At 42.8% G+C, this 21,583-nt stretch overlaps 2 protein-coding genes across 2 annotated transcripts; one reads left to right on the top strand and one right to left on the bottom strand.

Annotated features, from left to right (window-relative positions):
- The first annotated feature begins 1,291 nt into the window (after positions 1-1,291).
- Positions 1,292-2,302, top strand: LOC104103821 (uncharacterized). The gene has a single exon (XM_070198211.1). The coding sequence runs from the start codon at positions 1,292-1,294 to the stop codon at positions 2,300-2,302; it is 1,011 nt and encodes a 336-aa protein (XP_070054312.1).
- Positions 2,303-15,772: 13,470 nt separating this feature from the next.
- Positions 15,773-17,821, bottom strand: LOC138907607 (uncharacterized). Its single transcript, XM_070198210.1, has 4 exons — positions 17,699-17,821; positions 17,423-17,575; positions 16,516-16,638; positions 15,773-15,892 (listed from the first exon to the last, which is right to left on the bottom strand). The coding sequence occupies exons 1-4, from the start codon at positions 17,819-17,821 to the stop codon at positions 15,773-15,775; spliced, it is 519 nt and encodes a 172-aa protein (XP_070054311.1).
- Between the last annotated feature and the right edge of the window lie 3,762 nt (positions 17,822-21,583).

The following is a 21,583-nucleotide window of genomic DNA, read 5'->3' as shown; positions in this document are numbered from 1 at the left end:
TATTATATTTGACATCGGCCGCGTTACACCATTTATATTGGTGTAATTTGAGCGTATCAAATTTTGGCGCCGTTGCCGGGGAATACGGTTTTGAAATTACTAACTAGTGTGTGCTTTACTTTATGTCTTCTTCTATTCCATCACACTTTGCTTGCTTTTCTTGGTGCCATTAGGTAAACATGGGCGAGCCAGAAGAAGAGAATGTGTTTGCGGATATAGATGAGTATATTGAGGATACAAATGTCATTGTCCCTCCAGGAGTTGATGCTACCACCTTTAAAGTGGAACACAGTCTAATCCTATTGCTAAAGGTAGAAGGGTTCTTCCGAAATTTCACCGAGGATGATCCGACCCAACATCTCAGAAATATTTTGGGTGTGTGTGCAATGCACAAGCAGAATCATGTCTCAAATGATGCCCTAAGGTTGAGGGTGTTCAAGTACTCTCTAACTGGAGAGGCAAGATAGTGGATCTAAAATCTACCTCCTAATTCCATCCGTACTTGGCCCGAACTTGTCCGAGCTTTTCTAGCAAAATAGTTTCCGCAAAGCAAGAAGTCCGAGCTTCGCGATAAATTTTCTTCTTCGGGCAATTACCGGGAGAGTATCTACATGAGGCATGGGATAAATTCAAGTTATATTTGGTGAGGTCGCCGAATCATTGCTTTCCGAATAATATTTTTTTGGAGAAGTTTTATATGGGCTTGGATCCTATGAATCAATCCATAGCAAAATATGCAGCGGATAGATCTTTTATGGATAAAACATTTACAAGGGTCACACAAATCCTCGACAAGATGGCAGAATATAACCAAACTTGGCACTCGAAAAATACCACAGGTGAAATTTCATATGGTACTCCTTCCTTGACTAACATGATTAAGGAGAACCAAGAAAGAAATCAAGTAATTGTCGGGCTTGGCACCACTGTCAACATGTTGACAAAAATGTTCACTAAAAGCCAAATAAAAAAGGTGAATGTTGTGGAAGATGTGCAACCAATGTCAAATGAGGAATACGAAAAAGCAAATTAGGTTAACAATCCTCAAGTAGGATATCAAAGACAACCCTACCAAGGTTCAGGACAACACCACCAATGGAGGTTTAACCCGTAAGGTCAAGCCAACCAACAGTGGCGAAACGACAAAGGTAGTTCAAATCAAGAGAATTGAAGTAACAACAGCAATAATTTTTTAAATCGGAGTTCAAACCCCTATGTTCCACCAAAGGGGCAATATTCTAACTCTCCACATTGGAAGGAAAGTTCTTAAAGTGAGTCCAAGTTGGAAAACATGCTTGAAAGAGTATTGCAAAATCAAGAGAGATTCGACACTTCAATGAAGAATATGACCGAGCTTGTAGGTTCACACACCGCATCTATTCAAAAGTTGGAGATGCAAATGAGGGATCTCTCAAGAGATCAAAATTCGAAGCAAAAAAGCACGCTCCCAAGTGATACAATTGCAAAGCCAAATGGTAGTGGGAGTGGTCCAACTTCTCATTGTATGGCAATCACAACTCGAAGTGGGAAACTACTTCAAGGAGAGAATGAACAAGTGGTCGAAGTGGAATATTCTGAACAAGAAGTCGAGGCACAAGTTGAGGTGCCAAATGTTGTTGAAGTTGAAAGACTCCCGAAGAAGGCGAGAACTCAAGAAGTGAACCATGAAGAGGTTAAGGGAAAGGTAATAGAGGCACCAAAAACTCTAGCACCAGTTCCTAGACCTGCTCCTCCTTTCCCTCAAAGACTAGCAAGAAAGGTTGATGATAGCAAACTCAAAAGGTTCTATGACATCCTAAAGCAATTATCATTGAACATTCCATTTGTGGAAGCATTTCAAGAGATGCCGGGTTTTGCTATGTACTTGAAGCACTTGATCACTAAAAAGAAAACCACCAAGAATGAAGTGGTGAATGTGACTCGCCGGGTTAGTTCCATCATTGCAACAACCGCCGTCCAAAAGAAAGAGGACCCGAGAGCCTTTACCATTCCATGCACTATTAGATTGCTTGAATTTTCACGAGCCCTTTGTGATAATGGGGCTAGCATCAACTTAATTCCCTTTGCTAATTACAAGCAAGCAGGATTAGTTATGCCTAGGCCTAAAAGTATGATGTTGCAAATGGCCGACCGTTCAATAAATCAACTGGTGGGAATAGCTAATGATGTTCTTGTGAAAGTGGGGACGTTTCTCCTCCCTGCTGACTTTCTTATTCTCGATTGTGTTGTTGATAAAGAGGTCCCTATCATCTTGGGGAGACTTTTCCTTGCTACCGGGAGGGCACTCATGGACTCAGAATAAAATGAGATCAAGTTCTGAGTTAATGACGAAGAAGTTACCTTTCAAGCAAGTAAGGGTATGAAATTGCCATATACATACGAGAGTATCTCAGTCATTGATATTGTTGATGAGTTAGAGGATGCAGTCAAGGTGAAGATGGAAGAGGAATTCCTTGGTGAGGCATTGGCGGCTATTTTGGTAAATTTTGATGGTGAGGACATGGAAGGATACGTGGAATCGGTTAATGCATTGGAGAGGCTTAGGTCCTACACTTATGCACCAAAGAAGATTTCTCTTGACTTAGAGAATAGAGTCACTCCTCCCTCTAAGATTTTAATTATCGAGCCTCCACAACTTGAGTTTAAGTCACTTCCGTCGCACTTAAGGTATAAATTTCATGGATATAATGAAACTCTACCCGTAATTATTTCTTCTTTGTTGAAGGATGTGCAGGTTGAACACTTATTAGATAACTTGAGGGACCACAAACATGCCATTGGTTGGACTATAGCAGATGTCCGAGGGATTCCCGCTGGAATTTATGAGCACAAGATACAATTGGAGCACGAGAGAAAACCTAGCGTGGATCATCAAAGTAGGTTAAATACTTCCATGCAAGAGGTGGTGAAGAAAGAAAATATAAAATGGTTAGATTTTGGGGTTGTCTACCCCATTCCCGATAGTCCTTGGGTGAGTCCTGTACAATGTGTGCCAAAGAAAGGAGGCATGACCGTGATTCAAAATGACAAAAATGAACTTATCCCAACGAGGACGGTGATCGGGTGGAGAGTTTGCATGGACTATCAGAAGCTCAATAGTGCTACTTGCAAGGACCATTTCCCTATGCCTTTTATTGATCAAATACTCGATCGGCTAGCGGGAAGGTCATTTTATTGCTTCTTGGATGGTTACTCCGGCTACAACCAAATCAACATCGCCTTGGAGGACCAAGAGAAGAGGATATTCATATGTCCGTATAGAACCTTTGCTTTTAGCCGAATGCCATTTGGGTTATGCAATGCCCCATCTACTTTTCAACGATGCATGATATCAATCTTCTCAGGCATGGAGGAGGATTTCTTAGAGGTATTCATGGACGACTTCTCTGTAGTTGGTGATTCCTTTGAGCATTGCCTTGCCAGCCTTAGGCAAGTTCTCAAAAGATGTGAGGAAACAAACCTTGTGCTCAATTGGGAAAAAAGTCACTTCATGGTGGACGAGGGTATTGTTCATGGCCATAACATTTCCAAGCAAGGCATAGAGGTTTATCGGGCAAAGATCGAGATCATTTCCAAGCTTCTTCCTCCCACTTCGGTAAAGGGTGTTCGGAGCTTTTTGGGGCATGCCGGTTTTTACAGGCGATTTATCAAGGACTTCTCAAAAATTTCAAGTCCCATGTGCAAGACACTTGAAAAGGATGCTAAGTTTGAGTTTGATGAGAAGCGCCTCAAAGCTTTTGAGGAATTGAAAGCAAGGCTCACCAAGACACCTATTGTTGCCACACCCGATTGGTCTCTTACATTTGAACTCATGTGTGATGCCAGTGGTGTAGCTATTGGAGCAGGACCATTTCCCTATGCCTTTTATTGATCAAATGCTCGATCGGCTAGCGGGAAGGTCATTTTATTGCTTCTTGGATGGTTACACCGGCTACAACCATATCAACATCGCCTTGGAGGACCAAGAGAAGAGGATATTCATATGTCCGTATAGAACCTTTGCTTTTAGCCGAATGCCATTTGGGTTATGCAATGCCCCAGCTACTTTTCAACGATGCATGATATCAATCTTCTCAGGCATGGAGGAGGATTTCTTAGAGGTATTCATGGACGACTTCTCTATAGTTGGTGATTCCTTTGAGCATTGCCTTGCCAGGCTTAGGCAAGTTCTCAAAAGATGTGAGGAAACAAACCTTGTGCTCAATTGGGAAAAAAGTCACTTCATGGTGGACGAGGGTATTGTTCATGGCCATAACATTTCCAAGCAAGGCATAGAGGTTTATCGGGCAAAGATCGAGATCATTTCCAAGCTTCTTCCTCCCACTTCGGTAAAGGGTGTTCGGAGCTTTTTGGGGCATGCCGGTTTTTACAGGCGATTTATCAAGGACTTCTCAAAAATTTCAAGTCCCATGTGCAAGACACTTGAAAAGGATGCTAAGTTTGAGTTTGATGAGAAGCGCCTCAAAGCTTTTGAGGAATTGAAAGCAAGGCTCACCAAGACACCTATTGTTGCCACACCCGATTGGTCTCTTACATTTGAACTCATGTGTGATGCCAGTGGTGTAGCTATTGGAGCAGGACCATTTCCCTATGCCTTTTATTGATCAAATGCTCGATCGGCTAGCGGGAAGGTCATTTTATTGCTTCTTGGATGGTTACTCCGGCTACAACCATATCAACATCGCCTTGGAGGACCAAGAGAAGAGGATATTCATATGTCCGTATAGAACCTTTGCTTTTAGCCGAATGCCATTTGGGTTATGCAATGCCCCAGCTACTTTTAAACGATGCATGATATCAATCTTCTCAGGCATGGAGGAGGATTTCTTAGAGGTATTCATGGACGACTTCTCTGTAGTTGGTGATTCCTTTGAGCATTGCCTTGCCAGGCTTAGGCAAGTTCTCAAAAGATGTGAGGAAACAAACCTAGTGCTCAATTGGGAAAAAAGTCACTTCATGGTGGACGAGGGTATTGTTCATGGCCATAAAATTTCCAAGCAAGGCATAGAGGTTTATCGGGCAAAGATCGAGATCATTTCAAAGCTTCTTCCTCCCACTTCGGTAAAGGGTGTTCGGAGATTTTTGGGGCATGCCGGTTTTTACAGGCGATTTATCAAGGACTTCTCAAAAATTTCAAGTCCCATGTGCAAGATACTTGAAAAGGATGCTAAGTTTGAGTTTGATGAGAAGCGCCTCAAAGCTTTTGAGGAATTGAAAGCACGGCACACCACGACACCTATTGTTGCCACACCCGATTGGTCTCTAATATTTGAACTCATGTGTGACGCCAGTGGTGTAGCTATTGGAGCAGGACCATTTCCCTATGCCTTTTATTGATCAAATGCTCGATCGGCTAGCGGGAAGGTCATTTTATTGCTTCTTGGATGGTTACTCCGGCTACAACCATATCAACATCGCCTTGGAAGACCAAGAGAAGAGGATATTCATATGTCCGTATAGAACCTTTGCTTTTAGCCGAATGACATTTGGGTTATGCAATGCCCCAACTACTTTTCAACGATGCATGATATCAATCTTCTCAGGCATGGAGGAAGATTTCTTAGGGGTATTCATGGACGACTTCTCTGTAGTTGGTGATTCCTTTGAGCATTGCCTTGCCAGCCTTAGGCAAGTTCTCAAAAGATGTGAGGAAACAAACCTAGTGCTCAATTGGGAAAAAAGTCACTTCATAGTGGACGAGGGTATTGTTCATGGCCATAAAATTTCCAAGCAAGGCATAGAGGTTTATCGGGCAAAGATCGAGATCATTTCAAAGCTTCTTCCTCCCACTTCGGTAAAGGGTGTTCGGAGATTTTTGGGGCATGCCGGTATTTACAGGCGATTTATCAAGGACTTCTCAAAAATTTCAACTCCCATGTGCAAGCTACTTGAAAAGGATGCTAAGTTTGAGTTTGATGAGAAGCGCCTCAAAGCTTTTGAGGAATTGAAAGCAAGGCTCACCATGACACCTATTGTTGCCACACCCGATTGGTCTCTTACATTTGAACTCATGTGTGACGCCAATGGTGTAGCTATTGGAGCAGGACCATTTCCCTATGCCTTTTATTGATCAAATGCTCGATCGGCTAGTGGGAAGGTCATTTTATTGCTTCTTGGATGGTTACTCCGGCTACAACCATATCAACATCGCCTTGGAGGACCAAGAGAAGAGGATATTCATATGTCTGTATAGAACCTTTGCTTTTAGCCGAATGCCATTTGGGTTATGCAATGCCCCAGCTACTTTTCAACGATGCATGATATCAATCTTCTCAGACATGGAGGAGGATTTCTTAGAGGTATTCATGGATGACTTCTCTGTAGTTGGTGATTCCTTTGAGCATTGCCTTGCCAGCCTTAGGCAAGTTCTCAAAAGATGTGAGGAAACAAACCTTGTGCTCAATTGGGAAAAAAGTCACTTCATGGTGGACGAGGGTATTGTTCATGGCCATAAAATTTCCAAGCAAGGCATAGAGGTTTATCGGGCAAAGATCGACATCATTTCCAAGCTTCTTCCTCCCACTTCGGTAAAGGGTTTTCGGAGCTTTTTGGGGCATGCCGGTTTTTAGTGGCGATTTATCAGGGACTTCTCAAAAATTTCAAGTCCCATGTGCAAGATACTTGAAAAGGATTCTAAGTTTGAGTTTGATGAGAAGCGCCTCAAAGCTTTTGAGGAATTGAAAGCAAGGCTCACCACGACACCTATTGTTGCCACACCCGATTGGTCTCTTGCATTTGAACTCATGTGTGACGCCAGTGGTGTAGCTATTGGAGCAGGACCATTTCCCTATGCCTTTTATTGATCAAATGCTCGATCGGCTAGCGGGAAGGTCATTTTATTGCTTCTTGGATGGTTACTCCGGCTACAACCAAATCAACATCGCCTTGGAGGACCAAGAGAAGAGGATATTCATATGTCCGTATAGAACCTTTGCTTTTAGCCGAATGCCATTTGGGTTATGCAATGCCCCAGCTACTTTTCAACGATGCATGATATCAATCTTCTCAGACATGGAGGAGGATTTCTTAGAGGTATTCATGGAAGACTTCTCTGTAGTTGGTGATTCCTTTGAGCATTGCCTTGCCAGCCTTAGGCAAGTTCTCAAAAGATGTGAGGAAACAAACCTTGTGCTCAATTGGGAAAAAAGTCACTTCATGGTGGACGAGGGTATTGTTCATGGCCATAAAATTTCCAAGCAAGTCATAGAGGTTTATCGGGCGAAGATCGAGATCATTTCCAAGCTTCTTCCTCCCACTTCGGTAAAGGGTGTTCGGAGTTTTTTGGGGAATGCCGGTTTTTAGTGGCGATTTATCAAGGACTTCTCAAAAATTTCAAGTCCCATGTGCAAGATACTTGAAAAGGATGCTAAGTTTGAGTTTGATGAGAAGCGCCTCAAAGCTTTTGAGGAATTGAAAGCAAGGCACACCACGACACCTATTGTTGCCACACCCGATTGGTCTCTAATATTTGAACTCATGTGTGACGCCAGTGGTGTAGCTATTGGAGCAGGACCATTTCCCTATGCCTTTTATTGATCAAATGCTCGATCGGCTAGCGGGAAGGTCATTTTATTGCTTCTTGGATGGTTACTCCAGCTACAACCAAATCAACATCGCCTTGGAGGACCAAGAGAAGAGGATATTCATATGTCCGTATAGAACCTTTGCTTTTAGCCGAATGCCATTTGGGTTATGCAATGCCCCAGCTACTTTTCAACGATGCATGATATCAATCTTCTCAGGCATGGAGGAGGATTTCTTAGAGGTATTCATGGACGACTTCTCTGTAGTTGGTGATTCCTTTGAGCATTGACTTGCCAGGATTAGGCAAGTTCTCAAAAGATGTGAGGAAACAAACCTTGTGCTGAATTGGGAAAAAAGTCACTTCATGGTGGACGAGGGTATTGTTCATGGCCATAACATTTCCAAGCAAGGCATAGAGGTTTATCGGGCAAAGATCGAGATCATTTCCAAGCTTCTTCCTCCCACTTCGGTAAAGGGTATTCAGAGCCTTTTGGGGCATGCCGGTTTTTACAGGCGATTTATCAAGGACTTCTCAAAAATTTCAAGTCCCATGTGCAAAATACTTGAAAAGGATGCTAAGTTTGAGTTTGATGAGAAGCGCCTCAAAGCTTTTGAGGAATTGAAAGCAAGGCTCACCACGACACCTATTGTTGCCACACCCGATTGGTCTCTTACATTTGAACTCATGTGTGACGCCAGTGGTGTAGCTATTGGAGCAGGACCATTTCCCTATGCCTTTTATTGATCAAATGCTCGATCGGCTAGCGGGAAGGTCATTTTATTGCTTCTTGGATGGTTACTCCGGCTACAACCATATCAACATCGCCTAGGAGGACCAAGAGAAGAGGATATTCATATGTCCGTATAGAACCTTTGCTTTTAGCCGAATGCCATTTGGGCTATGCAATGCCCCAGCTAATTTTCAACGATGCATGATATCAATCTTCTCAGACATGGAGGAGGATTTCTTAGAGGTATTCATGGATGACTTCTCTGTAGTTTGTGATTCCTTTGAGCATTGCCTTGCCAGCCTTAGGCAAGTTCTCAAAAGATGTGAGGAAACAAACCTTGTGCTCAATTGGGAAAAAAGTCACTTCATGTGGGACGAGGGTATTGTTCATGGCCATAAAATTTCCAAGCAAGGCATAGAGGTTTATCGGGCAAAGATCGAGATCATTTCCAAGCTTCTTCCTCCCACTTCGGTAAAGGGTGTTCGGAGCATTTTGGGGCATGCCGGTTTTTACAGGCAATTTATCAAGGACTTCTCAAAAATTTCAAGTCCCATGTGCAAGATACTTGAAAAGGATGCTAAGTTTGAGTTTGATGAGAAGCGCCTCAAAGCTTTTGAGGAATTGAAAGCAAGGCTCACCACGACACCTATTGTTGCCACACCCGATTGGTCTCTTACATTTGAACTCATGTGTGACGCCAGTGGTGTAGCTATTGGAGCAGGACCATTTCCCTATGCCTTTTATTGATCAAATGCTCGATCGGCTAGCGGGAAGGTCATTTTATTGCTTCTTAGATGGTTACTCCGGCTACAACCATATCAACATCGCCTTGGAGGACCAAGAGAAGAGGATATTCATATGTCCGTATAGAACCTTTGCTTTTAGACGAATGCCATTTGGGTTATGCAATTCCCCAGCTACTTTTCAACGATGCATGATATCAATCTTCTCAAGCATGGAGGAGGATTTCTTAGAGGTATTCATGGACGACTTCTCTGTAGTTGGTGATTCCTTTGAGCATTGCCTTGCCAGCCTTAGGCAAGTTCTCAAAAGATGTGAGGAAACAAACCTAGTGCTCAATTGGAAAAAAAGTCACTTCATAGTGGACGAGGGTATTGTTCATGGCCATAGAATTTCCAAGCAAGGCATAGAGGTTTATCGGGCAAAGATCGAGATCATTTCCAAGCTTCTTCCTCCCACTTCGGTAAAGGGTGTTCGGAGCTTTTTGGGGTATGCCGGTTTTTACAGGCGATTTATCAAGGTCTTCTCAAACATTTCAACTCCCATGTGCAAGCTACTTGAAAAGGATGCTAAGTTCGAGTTTGATGAGAAGCGCCTCAAAGCTTTTGAGGAATTGAAAGCAAGGCTCACCACGACACCTATTGTTGCCACACCCGATTGGTCTCTTACATTTGAACTCATGTGTGACGCCAGTGGTGTAGCTATTGGAGCAGGACCATTTCCCTATGCCTTTTATTGATCAAATGCTCGATCGGCTAGTGGGAAGGTCATTTTATTGCTTCTTGGATGGTTACTCCAGCTACAACCATATCAACATCGCCTTGGAGGACCAAGAGAAGAGGATATTCATATGTCCGTATAGAGCCTTTGCTTTTAGCCGAATGCCATTTGGGTTATGCAATGCCCCAGCTACTTTTCAACGATGCATGATATCAAACTTCTCAGAGATGGAGGAGGATTTCTTAGAGGTATTCATGGATGACTTCTCTGTAGTTGGTGATTCCTTTGAGCATTGCCTTGCCAGCCTTAGGCAAGTTCTCAAAAGATGTGAGGAAACAAACCTTGTGCTCAATTGGGAAAAAAGTCACATCATGGTAGACGAGGTATTGTTCGTGGCCATAAAATTTCCAAGCAAGGCATAGAGGTTTATCGGGCATAGATCGAGATCATTTCAAAGCTTCTTCCTCCCACTTCGGTAAAGGGTGTTCGGAGATTTTTGGGGCATGCCGGTTTTTACAGGCGATTTATCAAGGACTTCTCAAAAATTTCAAGTCCCATGTGCAAGCTACTTGAAAAGGATGCTAAGTTTGAGTTTGATGAGAAGCGCCTCAAAGCTTTTGAGGAATTGAAAGCAAGGCTCACCACGACACCTATTGTTGCCACACCCGATTGGTCACTTACATTTGAACTCATGTGTGATGCCAGTGGTGTAGCTATTGGAGAAGTACATGGAGGAGGATTTCTTAGAGGTATTCATGGACGACTTCTCTGTACTTGGTCACTCAATGGCAAGATTCTTCATCCTGTCTACTATGCAAGAAATACACTCAATGGCGCACAAATGAATTACACTGTAACTGAGCAAGAACTGCTTGCTATTGTCTATGCTTTTGAAAAATGATGGGCCTATTTGTTGGGATCCAAAGTGATAGTCTACACCGATCATGCTGCTCTCCGCTTCCTTATGGAGAAGAAGGATGCTAAACCAAGATTGATTAGGTGGGTTCTTTTGTTACAAGAATTTGACTTTGAAGTCAAAGATCGGAAAGGAATAGAGAATCAAGTTGCGGATCACTTATCTAGGGTTGAAGAGGCAGGGAAACCAAAAGAAGATCTTGAAACTAATGATGCCTTCCCACATGAACACTTATTGGCAATATCTAGCACCTCCACTCCTTGGTATGACGACATCGCTAACTTCTTGGTTAGTGACCTTATCCACGACGGATTGGAAGCTTATCAAAAAAAAAAGTTCTTGCGGGAGTGTAGGCAATACTATTGGGAGGAACCCTTTTTGTTCCGGATTTGCACTAACAACATCATTCGGCGTTGTGTTCTGGAAGATGAGGTAATTCAAATTCTCAAAGCATGTCATGATTCCCCAGTTATCACCACGGTGGAAATCGTACTGCGGCAAAAGTTATTGAATGTGGCTATTATTGGCCATCGATCTACCAAGATGCAAACCAAATGGTCAAGGCATGTGATCAATGTCAAAGACATGGGTCAATTTCTAGAAGGCATGAGATGCCTATGAACTTTGTGATGGAGGTCGAGATCTTTCATGTGTGGGGGGGATAGATTTCATGGGTCCCTTCGTAATCTCTTACGGCATGACATATATCTTGGTGGTAGTAGATTATGTCTCCAAATGGGTTGAGGCAATTGCCTTGCAGAACAATGAGGAAAGAAGTGTAACCGCCTTCTTGAAGAAGAACATATTTACTCGGTTTGGAACCCTACGGACCATCCTTAGTGATGATGGTTCTCACTTTTGCAACAAAGCTTTTGCTGGGTTGCTCAAAAAATAAGGAGTTAAGAACAAGGTGGCTACCCCTTATCAACCTCAGTCAAGCGGTCAAGTGGAAGTCTCCAACCAAGAGATTATTAATATTCTAGCAAAAACTGTTAATGCAAATAGGACTGATTAGTCAAAGAAGCTAGATGATGCATTGTGGGCCTATCGAACAGCATTTTAAGACACCCATTGGTACCTCATCTTACCGATTGGGTTTTGGTAAGTCTTATCACTTGCCAGTGGAACTTGAACACAAAGCCATGTAGGCATTGAAAAAGTTAAATCTTGACTGGGCCGAAGGTGCTAATTTAAGGATGACACAACTCAATGAGATGGAAGAGTTTCATTTCCATGCCTACGAGAATGCAACCATGTATAAAGAAAGAATGAAGTTTGTTCATGACAAGAAGATTTTGAAGCATGAATTCAAATCCGGTAACTTGGTCTTACTCTTCAACTCAAGATTGAAGTTCTTTCCGGGCAAACTCAAATCCAAATGGTCTGGCCCGTTCAAAGCTGTGAGTGTGTCTTCCTATGGCGCTATTGAATTAGACTCTGAGGACGGGACTCGAACTTTCAAAGTAAATGGCCAAAGGGTCAAGCATTACCTCGGACCCATTGGTTAAAGGCAACTGGTAGAACAATTCACACTCAAGGATGGTCATGTACCAATCCCCACCACTTTTTAGCCAAAATGGGGGCAACATCATCGTGCCACGATCTTAAATCAAGCACTTATTGGGAGGCAACCCATGTGTTGGTAACATTGTTTTTGGTTAGATTTTAATTTTGGTAGGTAGTGTCGAACAGTTTGACGTGTGTGTTAGAATGCAGGTTACCCAAAATACAAAGAAATAGGATACAAAGGCAGAGGGAAAATTAAGGAAAACAAGCTGAGCTTCAGCTGTTATTCTGCGGCAACATATGCGTCCGTATAAAAGGTTCGCGGACTGCATAATGGTCGCAGACACAAGCAGAACAACATTCAAATTGGGCCTTAAAAATGCGGAGGAAATTCAAATTTTGCGGCCCACAGAATCATTCTATGACCAGAGAGTGGATCGCAAATCTGTTGCGCACCACCCAAGTACTAACCCATCACAAAACACATATGCGGCTGCATAATATGTTATGTGATGGTCTTTTCACCGCAAAATTCTCAGGTATTAAACCCTACTTCTTTCTCTCTCTCACTTTCATCTATCGTCTCTAATCTCACACACCCAAGCATGAAACATAACACAAAAGAAAAACACGAAGAAAAATAAAAAGAATTTGAAAAGAAAGGCTCACCTTGCTCGCGATACACACCAAAGTGGCTTGCTCGATCGTCTCACATCTGGAATGTAAATTTTCAACATTTCTCTTGCTCAGTTAAGTTCAAGATTGTTGTGTGTTTTCACTCGCCTCATTCTTCCCTCCCATCCATGATACCCTTCTCTATCTACCCAACTTCTTATCTCTTGTACTGGGAATGGACTTTGGGGGAAAATATATGTTGTGGGTCAATCAAAATTTGGGGGTTAGAATTAGGGGACTGATTTGAGTATGAGGGTTGGATATTTGTGACAATTTGAATTAGGTATGGTGAGGCTGAGCATGAAATTGACCTGATGTGGAGTGTGTGTAATGCTCTCTCAAAATTTGAGCATTAGCTACTTAGTGTTGCATAAATGTTGCCTGTGAGTGAATTTTAAGTGAAGAAGATGATCTTTGCGGTCCGCAGAGTTATCACATTATGTGTGTTTGGAAGTTTTGTAGCAACCAAGGTATGGTTGAGTCTGTGGCCACAGAAATGGTTTGCGGACCGCATAATGGTCGCAGACCGAAGCAGAATCAAGCTTAGTTCAAAGTTAAAAATGTGACCGATCTGCGGTCGCAAACTTGTTATGTGACTGCTTCTGTGGCCCGCATAATTCCTTTTTGCTTCTGATGGTTATCTTCTGCTTTGTGGTTTGCGGTCCATAGAATTGTTCTGCGATCGCATAACTACTTGCAGAACATTTTGTGTCTCTCATTTCTCTGCCATATGTTACATATGCCCTACCTTGTACTAACTCCTCGTTAATTGGCAGGCATGGTATCAAAGAAATCCTTAGCATCGCGAACACCCACCACTCAAGGAAAGCGAAGGGCTGCAGCTATATGCCCACAATCACAGCGATCCCAACACAACCGGCCTGGCACATCCAGAAATTCATTTAAGCCTACCTCCCAGTCTGAAGAGGAGGAGGCACAACATGACCTTGTGCCACCAGTTGACCTCCAGGCCGAAGCACACAGAAACAGTGGTGAGGATCACATGTTTAGGATTGCCGGCTCTTGGACTCTGTACAGACATGGCGTGGAAAAATGAAAGATCCTCGAAGAAAAGCAGCTGAGTTTGAACGATCTTAAAGAACACTACCCCCAATGTGCTAGAAAACATCAAAAAGAGGGGATGGGAGTTCTTCACTAAGGTTCCCGGGGAGTACAACGAGATGCTTGTTAGGGAATTTTATGCTGCATATGCTCCATCCAGGAACTGAGAAAAAAAGAGAAACCATAGATACTTGAACTCTGTCTTAGTGTGAGGAGTTGAAATACTTTGTGATTCCCAATCAATCAATGATGTATATTTCGAAGAGTGGGAGCCAGGCATGGCAGAATATGAGGCAAAAATTGCAAATAAGGAATCTGAGCATGCTTGGGTAGCCTCTGTCATAGCCAAGGGAACTCCACCCTGGATTGTACCGCCCAGAAGATTCACAAGAGAGATTTCACCCAAGAAAGTCGGTATTGGCTAAGTTTTGTCTGTTCTCGTATACTGCCTATGAGAAATAAGACCGACATCAGTATCAAGAAGGAGATCCTTATTGCTTGCATCATGTCGAGTATCAAGATTGATGTGGGAGAGCTTATATTCCTTGAGATGGGGATCCGAGCAAACCATAAAGAAACCTCGCTCCCTTTTCCATGCTTAATCTATGCTTTGTGTAAAAACGCGGCAGTTCCTCCATTCCCCAAACATGACCGCATAGAAAATGATGTTCGGGACATTGACATCACTCGGCACAATGATGTTGCGGATAAAGTGGTCAAAGATCCACCAGAGCAATCACTCACTCTCTTTTCGGCCTCGTCCGCCTCAGAAGCACTTGCTACCTTATCAGTGCCAGATACTTCTTCCGCACCAGCTAGCTCCAGATCCACTCCCAGACTAGCCACTACGACACCACCTGTCTCACTGCCTGCACTCTCCAAGCTTGGTCTACTGGCACAACATGCAAATGCCAAAGTAGACAAATTTACAAAAGAACTTCCATCTCTCATCCAACAAGTATTGACCCTGATCCAAACCTCAATAAGTGATCTTCAAAAGCAACATCTACCATATGAGGCTCAACTCAAGCACTTTGAAGCTCGCCTTGAGAAGGTTGAGTGAGGTGGAGCTGGGGACATGCTTCAACTAAAAAGGATGTAGCTGAGCTCAAGTTAGAACTGCATAAGATGCAGACACTAAGTTTGATTTGACCACCCTTCTTCTAGTGGAAGGGGAGCATGGCACTGGCACTTCCCACGTACCAAGCTTCGATCTGGACTTTACAAACCTCCTGTCAGCTGAGGAGGCACATGCTACTGACATCTCGCAAGATTCGGGTTCCGTTGCACACACTGATGAGTATTCAGATTAGGATTCTGGAGAGTCTCGTGAGGAAACTGATGATGAGGAGATACTTGAGGAGGGTGATGATCAGAGGGACAACAGAGGCAAATAGTTTTCATTTTCTACAGATGCACTGGGTGAGGAGGAGGTGGATGTGTATACAACTATCGCACACTCCCTTGTAGATTTGGTTGCCAGGGCTACTACCATGACCACGCAGCCATCATCTGGTGAGGCAAGCCGCTCCCAGGTCCAGGACCCAGCTCCATAACTAGCGGAGCTTCCTACTTTGGTCTCGGCCACCATTATCCAGTCAGAGGATCCATCCACTGCCTCCACAATGTCAACTCCCGGCCCCACGGCTGCCTCAAATATTCCACCCACTATACTGTCATAGGATCCACCCACCGACCTATCGCTTTTGCCGACAAATATCCATTTCTGCATATCCACTCCTGCAACCAAGTCTCGCACTTACACCAACGCATCTGTGCCCAGGCTTCTGCACCTACAATCTTCCGTGATTCCAGCCATACTCGCACCTGCGAAAAAGCTCCGCAGGTACGGAACACCAAAACCATTTCTGCCAACCTTCTCCCAAATGATGTGAAATCAATCAAAAGCACTCCCAAGCCCCATGGGACCACGCCCAATCATACCAACAAGTCCTAATGCATCACCAAAACCTATCAAAAAGCTCCAAACGCTATAACTAACATCATAACCAAGAATCTTCAATCAAGATCAATCTCGTAAGTTCATGAACTTCCAACTTCAAACCAAGCATCCAATTCAATACCAATCAATCTGGAAAGAACCCAACTTTGCACAAAAGTTCCAAATTTTAAAACAGACCTATTCCAATTCCCAAAACAATAATTCGAACCAGATAGTCTCAAAGTCAACTCCTAATTAAACTCATGAACTTTCCAAACTTTCAACTAAAACACCCTAGGGACCTCCCAATCACATTTCGAACATATGCCCCAGTCCAAAATCACCATACAAACCTATTGGATCCCTCAAACCACCAATCTGAGGTCGTTCACCCAAAAGTCAAATCTTAGTCAACTCTTATAACCTAAGCTTCCGACCATGGAACTAAGTGTTCCAATTCATTCCAAAACCTTCCCTAAACCAAACCAACCATCCCGCGCAAGTAATAAAACAATGCACAGACATATGGGAAGCATCAAATAGGGGGAACATGGCTCAAGTGCACAAAATGACCAGTCGGGTCATTACATTCACTCCATCTTAAGAAAATATTCGTCCTACGGGTTTAGAATCATAGCTGGGATATCAAAAAGGTGAGGATATTTGCTCCGCATATGATGATCGGTTTCCCAAGTTACCTCCTCTACTGGTTGACCTCTCCACTGGACCTTCATTGATCTAATACCCTCAGAGCTCAGCTTTCGAACGAGCATATCCAAAATGGCCACTGGCTCCTTCTCATAAGCCATATCCTCATCCAACTGCATTGAACTAAAACCCAACACATATGACTGGTCCTCTTAATACTTCTGAAGTATGGAAACATGAAACATAGAGTGAACTCTCTACAAGCTGGGAGGCAAAGCAGGTCTGTAGGCCACCTCACCTACTCTTTGTAACACCTTAAAATGACCAATATACCGAGGGCTCAACTTGCCGATGTTTCCAAACCTCATCACGCCCTTCATAGGTGAAACTCAGAGAAGAACCTTCTCACCCTCCATGAAAGCCACATCACAAACCTTCCTATCAGCATAACTCTTCTGCTTGGACTTCGTTGTATGAAGCTACTCCTGAATCAATTCCACTTTCTCCATAGCATCACGAACCAAATTTGTGCCCATCAATATAGCCTCACCCAACTCAAACCAACCAACCGGAGAATGACATTGCCTCCCATATAAGGCCTCATACAAAACCATTTGAATACTAGACTGGTAGTTGTTGTTCTATGCAAACTCTGATAACGGAATAAACCGATCACACTGGCCTCTGAAATCTATAACACAGGCCCTTAACATATCCTCCAAAATATGAATCGTCCGCTTGGACTGTCCATCTGTCTGAGGGTGAAATGTAGTGCTCAACTCAACCTGCATGCCCAACTCACACTGAACGGCTCTCTATTAGTGCCATGTAAATTGAGTGATGCGATACGAGATGATAGAAACAGGCACACCTTGCAAGCAAACAATCTCTCGGATGTAGATCCTAGCCAACTTCTCCAAAGTTTAGGAAGTCATGATTGGAATGAAATATGCAGACTTGGTCAGTCTGTACAATGACCCAAATAGCATTAGATCTCCTGATTATTTGTGGCAACCCTACCACAGAGTCCATGGTGATGCGCTCCCACTTCCACTCTGGTATCTCAATCTTCTTAAGCAAACCACCTGGTCTCTGACACTCATACTTAACCTGCTAACAATTCAAAGACCGAGCAACATATCCAACAATTTCCTTCTTCATCCTCCACCACCAATAATGCTGCTTCAAATGACAATACATCTTTGTAGCATCTAGATGAATGGAATACTGTACACTATGAGCCTCCTCAAGAATCAACTCTCTCAACCCATCCACATTAGGAATATAGATCCGACCCTTTAGCTTCAATACACCATCACCATAATTAGTAACCTCCTTAACGCCACCTCGTTGCATCGTGTCCAAGGACAGGAAAATGGGGATCATCATACTGATAAGCCTTAATGCGATCAAATAAGGATTACTGAGATACCACACAATTAATGACTCTGCTAGGCTCCGAAATATCAAATATCATCAACCTATAGACCAATTCTTGAACATACATAGCTAAGGGCCTCTCCCTAACTAGAATGAAAGCTAGACTCCCCATACTCTCTGCCTTTCTACACAAGGGGTCAACTACCACATTAGCTTTATCCGGATGATAAAGAATAGTGATATCATAATCTTTCAATAGCTCCAACCATCTCTGCTACTTCAAATTCAATTCTTTCTACTTAAACAAATGTTAAGACTCCAATGATCTGTATACACCTCACAAGACACACCATATATGTAATGCCTCCAAATCTTGAGCGCATTTACAATAGCTGCAAACTCCAAATCATGTAATGGGTAGTTCTTCTAATGGGGCTTCCACTAGAACGATGCATAAGCAATCACTCTACCATCCTGCACTAATACACATACAATTTCAACCCGTGAAGCATCACAATAGACCGTCTATCACTCGATCTTGAAGGCAAAACCAACACTGGAGCTGTAGTCAAAGCTGCCTTGAGCTTCTGAAAGCTCTGCTCACAGTCATCCGATCACCAGAACGGAGCACCCTTCTAAGTCAACTTAGTCAATGGACAGCAATAGATGAAAATCTCTCTACGAAACGGTAGTAATAACAAGCCAAACCCAAAAAGCTCTTGACCTCTGTAGATGTAGAAGGTCTGGGCCGACTCTGAACTGTCTTAATCTTCTTCGGAACCACCTTGATCCCATCTCTAGATACCTCATGAACCAAGAATGCTATCATGTCCAACCAAAAACTTACAGTTGGAGAACTTAGCATACAACGTTTTCTCTCTCAAACTGTCACGCTCCAAAATCGAGGAGCGCGACCGACGCTCAACTGAGTGAAACCGACCGAGTAAGCCTGTTAGATTCCTTCTACCCAAACTCATTCATGAATAAAGAGAATATATATTTTCCTTAATTAACAATAAAGTGGTCATGTCTTCAATTACCAATTTCTTACCATAAGTTTCACCATTTTTAAAGTCTCAAATGGACAAGTAATACAACCACAGTTTGTCTTTCTCAGTACCAATACACAACCCACACTATGTCTACGGAGCCTCTATAGATAAAGAAGAGTACAATGATAATGCCGGCAACAAGGCCCCGCCTATACCTCAACCATAATACATAAAGAACAAAAGATACATGACCCCGGGATGAAGTGGGGCTCACCAAGTCAGCTGGGAAGAAGGTGTACTGCTATCACTGATCAATGTCTCCTACTGTGGAACCACCTGCATCCATTTAAAGATGCAGCGCCCCCGACAAAGGGGACGTTAGTACCGTCGAATAGTACTAGTATGAAAACTAAACACCAATATAAGAATTTAGAAATACAAGATAATTATGATGAACCAGTGCGGCAATAGAATAATATAAATAACCATCTCAACTATAGAAAGCTTATTAAAAGCTACCAACAACATTTATAGGATTTAAGATGAGATCCTCTATAACCATCTTCACACAAAGTGGCCCCGCCTCCTCACCCGATGTATGCAGGTGGAGGTGTATGTATAATACCACAACTCAAATCAAGCGGCCCTGCCGCCTCACCTCAATGTATGTGAGTGGATGTATAACTACAGTACCAATAACCTACATAAAGAGGCAATGCCGCCTCACCCTAATGTGTGCGGGTGGAAATGCATCAACGATACCAATACCAACACAAAGTGGCTATGCCGCCTCACCCTAATTTATGCAGGTGGTGGTGCCACAACAATACCAAAACCATACACAAAGCGGTCCTGCCTCCTCACCCCAATGTAAGCGGGTGGAGGTGCAGTCCCACAATATCATAATCCCTACACAAAGCGGTCATGCCGCTTCACCCCAATATATATACGAGTGGAGGTGTATCATAATCACAATCTCTATACCACAATCCCCACACAAAGCGGTCATGCTGCCTCACCCCAATGCATGCTGGTGGTGATATATCACAATCACAATCTCTACACAAGTTGGCATAAATAACGTTCACATAAATCACGACTAGAAGTTATAACATGTGGATACATAATCCATAGTTTGGGACACATGCTCAATTTATAATGCAATATGATAAGAGCATTTGAAATACGAATTGAACATATATCTTCATCACCAAAACTTATCAAAATACTCGATTTATAATCAACATCTCGGAACTTACAAGGATAATGAGAATTCCAACTCTTAAAGAAGAGTTTATCCAACATACCTCAATTGAGCTTCCTTAAACTCTAAAACATTCCGGAATTCTTAGCAACTTCAATCTATTTTAGAAATATAACAAATTGAACCACAATTAGGAAGATGATCATGTTTCTAGCTCATTTGAGCATTTTATCAAACACAAGGTGTACATAAGGTTTCAAGGTCCCTTTTATGGAGGATTCCATCAACCCACAACCCAATCTTTACCATGCTTAGTTCAACAATCTTCCTACTCCCCTTGATATCACATGCATGTAAAATAATCAACTCTCATGCCCAAACATTATCTTGCTAATTACCCATGTTCAGATGATTTCGAAATTAGGGTTTAGGGTGTAGAATCTTACCTCTAGGATGAAGACCTAGTGAGCTTGCCTTCTTAATCTTCCAAAACTTGAGCAAGAATTGAAGAACAAATATTAGAGAACACCTTCTCACTCTAGGGCACCCTCTCTCACGCTAAAATGTCAGATAATAGCTCAAAAATGACGCAAAGAGTGCACTTAGCGAAATAGGGTCGGGTTTTAAAAACCCAAAAATGGAGCTCCGAAACAAGGTATGCGATCGCATAACCGATATGCGGACCGCATATCGGTCGCATAGTTGGTTACAAAATAGCCAAAAGAACTGTCTGTGTGTGCGGTCACTATGCGGTCGCATAGTCGACCGCATAATTGCTTCCAATTGGCCTAATTAACTGCCTCACTCTGCGGCCATTATGCGGTCTGCAGAGTGATTCTGCGGTCGCATAATGGACCGCAGAAATGCACTTTTCCGCCTAAAAATTTCCTTTACTTTCCGGTGCATTATTTAACCCAAAAAGTCCGAGCCACGGTTCGCAAGCTCGCCGCAAAGAATTTTTACAATCCTCAAACACGTAAGCCTAGTCCGACACCATGAAACATTATTTTCTTTGCAAAATTTACCGGGCTTACCACTTAAGTATTTCGAAATTTTCCGGGGTGTTATATTCTCCCGCGCTTAGGATCATTCGTCCTCGAATGAGGGTAAAAATCCGTCATTAGCATCTTATGCAACTTAGTTTGTTTTATACCACAAACTAGCAGCCCTAAATTTCCAAAAATTTCGCCAGAGTTTCCCTTGTAATTAGGCATATCCACCTGTCAGAGAGCCCCAGAAACACATCCTAAAAGCATATACATAATCCAACAACGTAACATAATACAAAACAACACCAACTGTGGCCTCACAAGCAATTATATTACCAGAACGGAACACCCTTAACACCAAATGTACAAGTCATACATATTTCATAGGAATATCCCTTAGCATTTTCATAATGCACAACTCATAATTACATGGTTATTCAAATAAATAAGGATACTTCTTCTTCATTTCTTCTTCGGCCTCCCAAGTAGCCTCTTCAACCTGTTGGTTTCGCTATAGCACTTTCACGGATGCAATTTCTTTATTTCTCAACTT

The sequence above is a fragment of the Nicotiana tomentosiformis genome, chromosome 3 (assembly GCF_000390325.3).
Source record: "Nicotiana tomentosiformis chromosome 3, ASM39032v3, whole genome shotgun sequence".
Classification (NCBI taxonomy): Eukaryota; Viridiplantae; Streptophyta; class Magnoliopsida; order Solanales; family Solanaceae; genus Nicotiana; species Nicotiana tomentosiformis.
Note: the sequence above shows the minus strand (reverse complement) of the source record. Positions and strands in the feature narration are given on the sequence as shown.

What these genes read in the sequence shown, in the direction of transcription:
- LOC104103821 (XM_070198211.1), top strand. Translation starts at nt 1,292, where the DNA reads ATGCTTGAAAGAGTATTGCAAAATCAAGAGAGATTCGACACTTCAATG.
- LOC138907607 (XM_070198210.1), bottom strand. Translation starts at nt 17,821, where the DNA reads ATGCAACGAGGTGGCGTTAAGGAGGTTACTAATTATGGTGATGGTGTA. An exon ending in TCATTGTACAGACTGACCAA is followed by an intron (nt 16,639 to 17,422) that starts GTCTGCATATTT and finishes AGTTCAATGCAG; the next exon opens with TTGGATGAGGATATGGCTTA. An exon ending in GAGGTCAACCAGTAGAGGAG is followed by an intron (nt 15,893 to 16,515) that starts GTAACTTGGGAA and finishes TCTTGATTGAAG; the next exon opens with ATTCTTGGTTATGATGTTAG.